Here is an 11,327-nt window from a genome sequence, read left to right on the forward strand (position 1 = left end):
TACCCCAAACAGTTCTTGTTTTCCAGGTCATCTAGCGGTTTAACAAGTGGAGCAAATTATCTCACTTGCAATCTTGTGGGGAGACCAGGAAAACATGAACTGTTGGGGATACTTGAGCACCAAGTTTGGGAACCACTGACCTAGATTAAGGGCAGTGTAAACACTACAGTAAACCAAGTTATCTGACCCAGCATGGGGAGGACAACAACATACCTGGCTGATTCCTGCAGATATGACACAACCTGGGGGTGGGTGGAGCTAGAGTCTCTACTGCTGCTGAGACTCCTGGTGCCATTACACCCATGTGCATTGTAAACCGCTCTGACCCAGGGATAATCCAGGTCAAAGCCATGGTGGAAAGGGATCAATCCCAGGTCTGAGCTGGTTTGGAACTGTGTTCCAAATGTCAGGTCAGACCCAGAATTTAAGTAGAAAGGAGTTATTATAAGTGTGTGATCCACCCTTAGACCCGGGAGAGTCTCTCTTATTAGCACACACAGCTTGCAAGTGGTTAGACAGTGCCGCTCATTCCTGCAACTTACCTGCTGCTGGTGATGTCTATTGTTGTTGCTTGCAGGGGAACAATAAAAGTCTATAGAACTTGTTGCAGCTGCTGTAACTATAATTAAATAATGTTCTTATAGAGACATATGGATATATCACTGATCCATGTTAACGCATTTCTCCATCTATTACCACTCTCAGCATCTACCTCAGAACAATAAATGGCATCTCCCACTCTTCCATCTAAATGGACTGGAAAAAACACTTCTGCCTTCATCCCGGCAGTCGCGCATGCGCACACTGATGTGTTCTAAGCCTCCATTTATTTATAATGGCGCAGCGTGTTCACGTACACACACTCAGATACATTTCATTTATAACTGAGGCAATCGCATCTTTCAAGGCAAGTTCTCACATCTGATAATGACCGGTTCTCAAATCATGGTCATTCCCAAACCACGAAAGGACCCTTCCCTTTGTGCTAATACTGTTCTATGGGGGTAATTCTGAGTTGATCGCAGCAGGAATTTTGTTAGCAGTTGGGCAAAACCATGTGCACTGCAAGGGAGGCAGATATAACATGTGCAGAGAGAGTTAGATTTGGGTGGGTTATTTTGTTTCTGTGCAGGGTAAATGCTGGCTGCTTTATTTTTACACTGCAATTTAGATTGCAGATTGAACACACCCCATCCAAATCTAACTCTCTCTGCACATGATACATCTGCCCCTCCTGCAGTGCACATGGTTTTGCCCAACTAGTAACAAAATTCCTGCTGCGATCAACTCAGAATTACCCCCTATATCTCTAATACTGCTATTGTGATGTTGCACATAATTATCAGCAACCCAATCGAAAACCAAAATCAAACTTTGTAATTGGCCACATTCGCTTAACAACACGCAACACAAAACAAACATCATGCAGTACATAAATGAGCATAAAATGCTGTCAATTGCAGTAGGTCTGGACGTGGAGAAAGCCTTAAATAGTGTGTCCTGGTCTTTTATGGTCAAGATTTTGGCTTTCATGGCAAATTCCTTCAAGCAATAATGGACCCTTAGATTACAACTCTTTTACAGCAGTCCATCTGAATTTGGTTTCTGACTTTTTTACTGTCTCAAAATGAACAAGGCAGAGCTGCCCCATCTCACCCCTTATTTTAGCAATAAATACTGAGCTACTGGAATGTACTTCTACAGATCTGGAATTAATCTAGCCATCTACAAATACAAAATATCTCCCCTTGCCAACATGTTTTCTTTACCCTTTTCATGTTGCTTATATCGCTCCCATATTGCTATATAAACCAGATTTTTTTGGGTTCAGTGTCGGGCTATAAGGTCATCTACAAGATATCTGATGTCCTAACATTTCACCTGCTAAAACATCTTAAAGAAACTCCTCCACCTTACTGGCCTCCTCTATATAAACAGACCAAAGCAGTTTAGAGACCAGCACTACAGTAAGGGCCTGATTCCTGACTGAGTCAGAAACAAGTGGGTTTCAGGATGAATCTTGTGGATTTCAACATACTGCACGTGTGTTGTAGAAAGAACTTGGTGACTGTGCATGAGCAATCCTCACCAATCCCTCTGCTGTAGGGTCATCTGGAATGGCATAAAGCCGTGTCTCACTTGCTTCTACATATAGGGGGTAATTCCAAGTTGATCATAGCAGGATTTTTGTAAGCAGTTGGGCAAAACCATGTGCACTGCAGGGGAGGCAGATATAACATGTGCAGAAAGAGTTAGATTTGGGTGGGTAATTTTTTTTCTGTGCAGGGTGAATACTGGCTGCTTTATTTGCAGATTAGATTGCAGATTGAACACACCACACCCAAATCTAACTCTCTCTGCACATGTTATATCTGCCTCCCCTGCAGTGCACATGGTTTTGCCCAACTGCTAACAAAAATCTTGCAGCGATCAACTTGGAATTACCCCCATAGTGGACAAGTCTAAGAAATTGCCTCCCTGTGGACTACGATCATGTCCATTATATCTACTTCTGGATATTAAACTACTTTGGCCGCTATTAAAATGATGCTGTCTTTGAAATATAAAATGTAATGAATCAAAATAAAAGCATTTAAAATAATATCAGCTGACATAACATAACACACCGGGCAATGAATGAGGAACAGTGCTGTACCACACAGGCCAAAGCTTTAAACTTTAAGCAAACCTTTAAAAATTATTATATTTTACTAAGGTACAAAAATTATTTTCAGGCTAACAAAGACATTGTACAATGTGTTACCAGTCACTGATTACTGAATGCTCTTCTGCGTCTGCTGGGGTCACCTGGGGACTATTTCCTTAATTCTATGTACAAGGGGGAAATAATCCATAGCGGACAGATCAATCATCACACAGAACTGGAAATAAGGCTGAATGTTACATTAATTAATCTCTTAAGATTTTTTTTCCCCTATAATATCACTCATAAAAGGACATCAGATATAGAAGAGAAACAAATAATGGACTGAAGACACAGAACACGCTTAAGGTATTTCATATATATATATATACATATACAGTGCATATATATATATATATATATATATATATTATAATGATATTTACAACATTACAACTAGAGTTATATATTTTCCTAGGATGTAACACAGAACATTTATTGCACATGAAGACAGAAGTGATGCAGTAACGTGGTTTGTGATGTATTATTGTTCGTCAGCCTCATACAGTGCAGCTGCATATACACCGGGAACTGTCTTCATAATCCACATGTTCTGAGATTCACCTAATTCCTATAGAACTCTGTGCGATAATTCAGATAACTATGGGAATTATTTACTAAGCAGTGAGTCCTAAAACCTGGTGATTGTGATCGTGTTTATGCCCAGAATATAAAAGGGAAAAGGGAAATGCTTTCACTAGCAAGGCTTAGGTCCTCTGCTTTTCTCTATCTATACCACATCTCTTGGTAAATTGAGAGTATCAGCTCTTTGGGATTTCTGAATCATCTGTACACAGATGATACACACATCTACCTATCCTCCCCAGATTTGTCACCATCTGTATTGGGCCATGTCACTGATTGCCTTTCTGCTGTTTCATCTTGGATGTCATCTCACCACCTCAAACTTATATATTTCCAAATCAGATGTAATTATATTTCCACTTACCAATAGTAGCTACCAACCTGATATAGCTATCACTGTTGATTACTTGACAATCAACCCTACACCACAAGCTCACACCTAAGTGTAATTCTCAATTCTGAAGTGTCCTTTGTTCCCCACATTCTGTCTGTTTCCAAATCATTTTACATGCATCTATAAAACATATCCAGAATATGTCCATATCTTACACAAGACATTGCAAACACTCCTATTCATGCTCTCATTATCTCCCACATTGATTATTGCAACTGTCTTCTTAGTGGTCTTCCCCAAAACTCTCACCACTTCAATCCATTTTGTATGCAGCTGTGAGGCTGATTCTCCTTGCTAAACATTCATAGCCTGTGGTTCCCCTCTGTCAGTTCCTACAATGGTTACTGGTATTCTACTGTATTCAATATTAGATACCTTTACTTACATACAAAGCTATTAACCAAACTACACCAACAGACATCTCTTTACTTATCCCAAAATATGTCCCAAACCAAACTCTCCGCTCTGCACAACATCTGCATCTCTCACCCACACTCATAACCTGCTCCCATTCCCAGTTACAGGACTTTCTTTGTGCTGCACACACTCTGTGGATTCTCCTCTAGTCTCTAAACCTTCAAGCATTCCCTGAGAACTCACCGATTCAAGCAGCTTAACATATTCCAAAACCCTTCATGTAACCTCCATAGGTTATCACACCTGATTAATTCCTGGTTCTTGTACAACTTTATACCTTAATGACTATGTATGGCACATGACAGAACAGCACTGCAAATGGCAAGCAAAAGGTGAGCTCTTTTATACATTTTAAAATAAATACAATTAGTTTGCTTCTTATCAACATAACCACCATTATTTCAAACATATTTCTCATAACACAGAGATCACATTTTCTCTCATAATCCATTGCAGTCAGCCCAAAGAGCTGAAAAGAACCATATTGTTTTAATTAATAACACTGGTTTCAGGATTATGTTTTTTTCTACTGATGGAAATAAGCAATTTCTACACCAACACCGAGAGTTTACAATGCAGGTCTCATAACCACATTAGGTACTGTAGGAAATTCTCCTTTTGCAGTGACATGCTATGATTGGTCACTAATGATCACATGATCAGTTGAGATTTGAAAGTGGATCATATAATACTCCATGAGAACTTTCGAAAATCTGTGCACTGGGAATCACCTTGAGGTGGTTTTAAGCGCATTAAGGAACCTCTACCTGATACGGTGACATCATCTCATTTTGTGCTTACATTCTGTGTGCGACTGCAGCTGTATCTGCATATCTATATTACGAAATGCCACATTACAATGTTTTCCTAAAAAACAGCTACTGACAATGTAACATAGCATTTCATATGCAGATATAGGCATGGCGGCAAACAGAATATAGGCAAGCCGCATCATTTTCATCAGCAGTCTGCTTGTGCATCTTATTCCAATAGCTATATGTGTTTCACAGGACCTGTCAGCTCACTCATGCAAAGACATCTCCCGCTACGTGGGAACAGGTATGGTACAGAGAGATTGGCATATAGCTGAGGTAGTGGCATTATTTAAAAACGGTTCTAAAAATCACCCTGTGAACTATAGACCGGTTAGTATAACTCCTATAGGGGGTAAAATATTGGAAGGAATTTTGAGAGATAGCATAGAGGATTATCTGTGGAATACTAATATTATTAGCAAAAGTCAGCATGGGTTTGTGAAGGACAGATCATGTCAAACTAACTTAATTAGCTTCTATGAGGAGGAGAGTGATAATCTTGACCAGGGCAAAGCATTGGATGTGTACTATTTAGATTTTGCAAAAGCCTTTGATACAGTGCCTCACAGAGGACTGATCATCAAACTTAGGGAACTTGGTCTGGGAATACTATTTGTAACATCAATGAGGAAGCCGCTGACTTGATTAGAGGCAGAGAAACGCCTAAGAAGTCATCTACTGTGTCCGGTATCAGCACTTTCCACACGGTTACTTCACCCTTTACAAGCCCCAATTTGGACACTCCGGATATGGCACCATTAATCTGATGAAGGCACCAGTAGCCGGGAGATCTAATTTCTGACCATTTGGGAGCTGGGCTAATGAACTAGGTGATATCTAAATACTGATGTGTTTTATTGCTTCTAACATCTTTGATTGCAAACTCTGTCTTCATTCATTTTCAACTAACATTGTTCGAATACAAAAATTGGACTAAGAAGCTGATTAATCTAAGTGCACTGAAAAAGCTACTAAAACAGCTGACTATAATTGCATGAAGTCCATAATCATTAGGACTAACGAACCATATGTGCATGACTACTAACCAGCTATCATAATTAACAGTTTTAATTTGTTATGCTTATACATTACTCTATATGCGCATATAGCTTGTTTATTTAAAACTGGCCGGTACCTGTATATTTAGTTTTAATTGTTTTCATTAAAATGTATGCACTCTTTTATTAACGCTGTTGCGTGTCTGTTTGTCTTGTGTTGTTATAAGGGTTGAGTATTCCCTTTTTAGAAGATGTTTTAAGATTGGTATGTTAGTAATTACTATATAAACATTGGCTTAAAGTGCTTATTAGCCCTAATCAGCCCTAGCGCTGATTTTGGCTGTCTTTTAAATACTATTTGTACATGGATAGGTAATTGGCTGGATAACAGGGTACAATGAGTAGTGGTCAATGGGATGTTCTCCAGCTGGGCACCAGTAGTCAGCAGAATACTGCAAGGGTTCGTACTTGGCCCACTACTGTTCAATATATTTATTAATGATCTAGGAATAGGCCTAGGAAGGACAATGTCAATCTTTGCAGATAATACTAAACTGTGTAAGGTAATTAAAACTTAAATCGATGTGTAGTCTCTACAGAATGACTTACTTAAACTTGAAACCTGGGCGTCTAAATGGGAAATGAGGTTCAATATTGAAAAATGCAAAGTTATGCATTTTGGAATTAAAAACAAACTTGCATCCTACACACTTAATGGGGAAAATATAGGGGTAACAGTACTGAAAAAAGATTTGGGGTGCTCATAGATAATAGGTTTAATAACAGTACACAATGTCAAAATGAAAACAAAGAAGGCGAGTAAAGTCCTTACGTGCATAAAATGGGGTATTGAGACAAGAGACGAGGATGTTATCCTGCCTCTGTACAAATCACTGGTAAGACCGCACCTGTAATATTGCATTACATTTTGGGCACCATACTATAAAAAAGATATTGGGGAGCTCAAAAGAGTTCAAAGGTGATCTACTAAAAAAGGGTTAGAGACACTGGAGGAAAGGCTTACTAGGTTAAAAATGTTTTCCTTGAAAAGAGGAGACTAAGAGGAGACATTATTAATATCTTCAAATATGTAAAGAGTCACTATAAATAGTTAGCAGGGTATTTGCTTATTAATTTAGTATAGGACACGTGGGCACTCACTGAGGCTAGAGGAGAGAAAATTTCGTTCAAAACGTAGGAAAGGGTTCTTCACTGTAAGAGCAATATGGATTGGGAACTCCCTGCCGGAGAAGGTAATAATGGTGGACTCTGTAAATGCATTTAAAAATGGATTGGACAGTTTTCTACCTGAAAAAAGTATCCAAGGATATATACTGTAGCATTTAATACATTGACATTAAGTAACTGGGAGTGGTATGAAAAATCGTTGTCAATTGGTGTGAAACCATTACTTCAGATGGTGTATTATAATGTGCACAGCTTAATACAGAATACTGGTTGAACCCGATGGGCATTTTGCCTCTTTTCAACCTCATTAACTATGTTACTATGTTACTATGTGGCGTATTGAGAAAAGATGTACAAAAATCAACTATCGATATGGGGGATCCACTTACAGTATGTCAGCACTGTGACAAAGGCAACACAAATCTGATATGGGTTGAGAACTGTAGGACTGTGACTGGAGAGAATGGTTTTGCTGTTGGCCAGGGCTGAGAAGCAGCTAATTGCAGGCACATGTCAGTTTGTACTAAACGTGTTTCAGACACAAGAAGCATTGCTCCTGATGGTGGACAAGCTGCCCAGGTGATAGGCCAGGGGGTGGCTACTGTTAGGGGTCCTGGACTTTAGGGTCTACTGAAGAACTTGTGTTTGTGCATTTTGAAGGCTCTGTGAACTCTGCTTTGCTGTAACTGACCTGTAAATCCTGCACCTGTTTGTGCAACTGTCTGTGGTTGAAAATAAACATATCTTGGATTTTGATCTGGTCTATGTGATTCCTGTCACAGCATCTACATCTGCCTGCATATTCAGTTGCATTTATAATCAATTATAAAGGTAAAAATCTGGAGGAGGTTCTACATGTACCTAGTACCTGTACAGGACTTTTGCTGCTTGTTCTCATAATTAGCTATCAGTTCCTGTAACATACCTAAATGGCACCTTCTTCCCCAGTTTGCCAGAAGATATAAAGTTCTCCATGCAATGTGCTGCTTTGGGACTCGGTACTAGTGAAATTTACTTCATTTTATCCAATATTTTATGTTTTTAAGTTGTTTTTAATCTCACCTTGTTCATTGATATTATTTGTGAGCATTTGGTGTTTAAAATTGAATCGTCTGATACTGGAAATTGATTGTATTAAATGGTCACTATGTATGGGTGGTTCAGAGTTAAAGTGAATCAAGTCCATGAGAGTTACTTTTTAAATAATGCAGTTTAAAGTTGAACAACTGTAATTAAAAAAATAACCACTGACCTTGAAGTGTTTTTATTGCTTCAATAACATACTGTCATGTTTAATGTATTAATTTATTTTATAAAGTATGTTTTTTTCCCACTGTGCCATGGCAGTGTACAACATTGGACAGGGTTTAATTTAACACTACATAGTACTCCAAATAAGAGTAGATTTACATATTAATAGTGAGCTACAATTAGCAAAATAAATTCGTTGAAGTATTGCAATTAATAAAAAAAAACATTAAGTTAAATAATAATAATAATAATAATAATAATAATAATAATAATCCTATTTAATACAGAATTTGGCAGGTGATCTCCTTACACACTTTTTTTCTGTTCCCATTACAGAGATACAAGCTTCTAGTAGTGATTTGTAACATGGAATATGGGAACAACACCAAAGTGAATGAATTTATCTTGTTGGGATTTTCTTGTAGCTTGAAGATTTGTATTTTACTCTTTTTCTTCTTCTTACTAATTTATATACTGACCGTTTTGGGGAACAGTTTTCTGATATGTGCTGTTATTATAAGTCCTCAGTTACACACGCCTATGTACTATTTTCTTTGCAATTTATCCTTCATTGATTTGCTCTACTCCTCAGGCACTGTACCAAAAATGTTGATAGATATATTTTCTAAGAGAAGGAGAATCTCCATCATTGGATGTCTAGCGCAGATGAATACTATTCTTTTCCTAGGAAGTACTGAATGTACCCTACTGGCAGTTATGGCGTATGACCGTTATATCGCCATACGCTTCCCTTTACATTATACCATATACATGAATTGGAGGACATGTAAAGTCATTACAGTCGTTACATGGGTAGGACATTTCATTTATATCACTTCTCCGATTATCTTAAAGCCTCTTGTGTTCTGTACAGAAAATATTTTGGACCATTTTGTCTGTGAGGTTTTGGCTCTTGTAGAGCTGGCATGTGGAGAAGTCACCTTTTATAAAACATCTATATTTTTTGGAAGTTTATTTACAATTTTAACACCATTTGTTTTCATCATAGTGTCCTACATCTGCATTATTGTATCTATATTAAAAATCCACTCAGCGGGTGGAAGGGCTAAAGCCTTTTCAACGTGTGCTTCCCACCTGACCGTTGTGTTTATGTTTTATGGGACCAGTATGACCATGTACATTGGACAAACTAAAAGGTTTTCCTACAACCTGAAGCATGTAGCTGTATTTTATCTTATCATTACACCTTTGTTGAATCCTTTGATATACAGTTTGAGAAATAATGAGGTGAAAGGAGCATTTAAAACAATAATTACCAAGTCTTCTGCATCATGGAGCAGATAATTTTGTCAACAACAGTACTAAATATATGAATATTATAAACAACCAGCCAATCAATTCCTGACATTTTTCAAATACAGCCTGTAACATGACAGAAGTTGATTGGTTGATATTCTCTCTCTCTATATTTTATCTGTCGCCAAACTTTGACTGCAGGAATGAAGAAGGCAAGTGACTGGATCACTGATAACATGGGAGGAGACATACTAATCTTTGGAGAGAGATAAAGTGGACGGAGAGAAAATACCTGCCAATCAGCACCTAACTGCCATATTACAGGCTGTGTTTTAAAAATTACAACTAGGAGATGATTGGTTGGTACTGTTGGAATACTAAGGCTTACATCTCAGTTACCAACACCTTAGTAGCCCTTCTGTCTTGGAGATTCAAAGTACCGGATACAGCCGGCTGGGGAGCAAGAAATCCCACTAGACACAGTTGTCAGTATAACACTACTCTGTCCCTCCTGTGACAGGGAAAGCCTTTAATTATACCAAGTAAAAAGAGGGCTTGTTACATGCCCTCCAATCACAGCGAAGTATTTATGATAAAATTAGCTAATCATACAAAGTACAAGTTTCAATGATATAAACGGAGTATACATAAAGGACAAATTTCCAAACTATTCCGGGAGACTTGTACAAGGCTGAAGATAACCTATTTCTGTAATTTTCTGTCCTCCTGCTCCGCATTCTTTCTTGCAAAGTATTTAAGGAAAACACTTGTCTCTAGTACACGCAATGATGACCTTACAATATATGTAAAGGTTCATATATACAGTATTTAAAATATTATATTGAAGCATTAATACAGCAAAAGCATGCTTTATCTCCATCCACTTTATTACTCTCCAAGGCTTAGTACCTAGACCCCATGGAGTGTACTAGGGAAGAACAGAAGAAAGATGGGCCCTGCCTTTAACCACTTTCCTGGCATGGTCATATCACATGGTTAGTACTAATTAAGAGCATGTTGTTTCATTAATTTGTTTCATGAGTGTTTTTGTATGTACTGTATAAAGGGCCTAATTCAGACCTGGTCCCTTGCTAGCATTTTTTGCAGCGCTGCGATCAGGTCAGAACTGCGCCTTCAAATGCCCCACAATGCGCAGGCGCATCGCACGGATACAAAGCGGATCGCCGCTCAGTGATGGGTTTGTGCGAAGGATCCACTCGCACGGGGTTCGCAAGGAGATTGACAGGAAAAAGACATTTGTGGGTGGCAACTGACTGTTTTCAGGGAGTGGTTTTAAAAACGCAGGCGTGTCCAAGCGTTTGGAGGGAGGTTTCCTGACGTCAATTCCAGTCCCAGACAGGCTGAAATGTTCGCAGCGGCTGAGTAAGTCCTGGGCTGTACAGAGAATGCACAAGATCTGTTTGTACAGCTCTGCTACACATGCGTTCACACACTTGCAAAGCAAAAATACACACCCTTATGGGCGGCGACTATCTGTACGCAGCGCTGCAAAATAAACCTAGCGGACGATCAGGTCTGAATTAGGCCCATAGTTTTCTTTTATGAAAACAATATTGATTTCAGTACTGTAGTTTTTGTCTGTGGACCATTCGCCATCCAGCGGTTAAACTGTGTATTGCATGGCATATATTCACTACACACCATGAATTGTCAGTACTAAGATGCTACGCCACGACCTGCCAGGACTAGGAGCTTCA

At 38.7% G+C, this 11,327-nt stretch overlaps 1 protein-coding gene across 1 annotated transcript; it reads left to right on the forward strand.

Moving 5' to 3' along the window:
• The first annotated feature begins 8,958 nt into the window (after positions 1 to 8,958).
• LOC134910787 (olfactory receptor 2B6-like) lies at positions 8,959 to 9,657 on the forward strand. The gene has a single exon (XM_063919172.1). It carries the CDS (start codon positions 8,959 to 8,961, stop codon positions 9,655 to 9,657), a length of 699 nt encoding a protein of 232 aa, XP_063775242.1.
• Positions 9,658 to 11,327: the final 1,670 nt, after the last annotated feature.

This window comes from Pseudophryne corroboree, chromosome 4, assembly GCF_028390025.1.
Source record: "Pseudophryne corroboree isolate aPseCor3 chromosome 4, aPseCor3.hap2, whole genome shotgun sequence".
NCBI lineage: Eukaryota > Metazoa > Chordata > Amphibia > Anura > Myobatrachidae > Pseudophryne > Pseudophryne corroboree.

Bases quoted from the DNA above. Each gene is read 5' to 3' on its own strand.
- LOC134910787 (XM_063919172.1), top strand. From the start codon at position 8,959: ATGTTGATAGATATATTTTCTAAGAGAAGGAGAATCTCCATCATTGGA.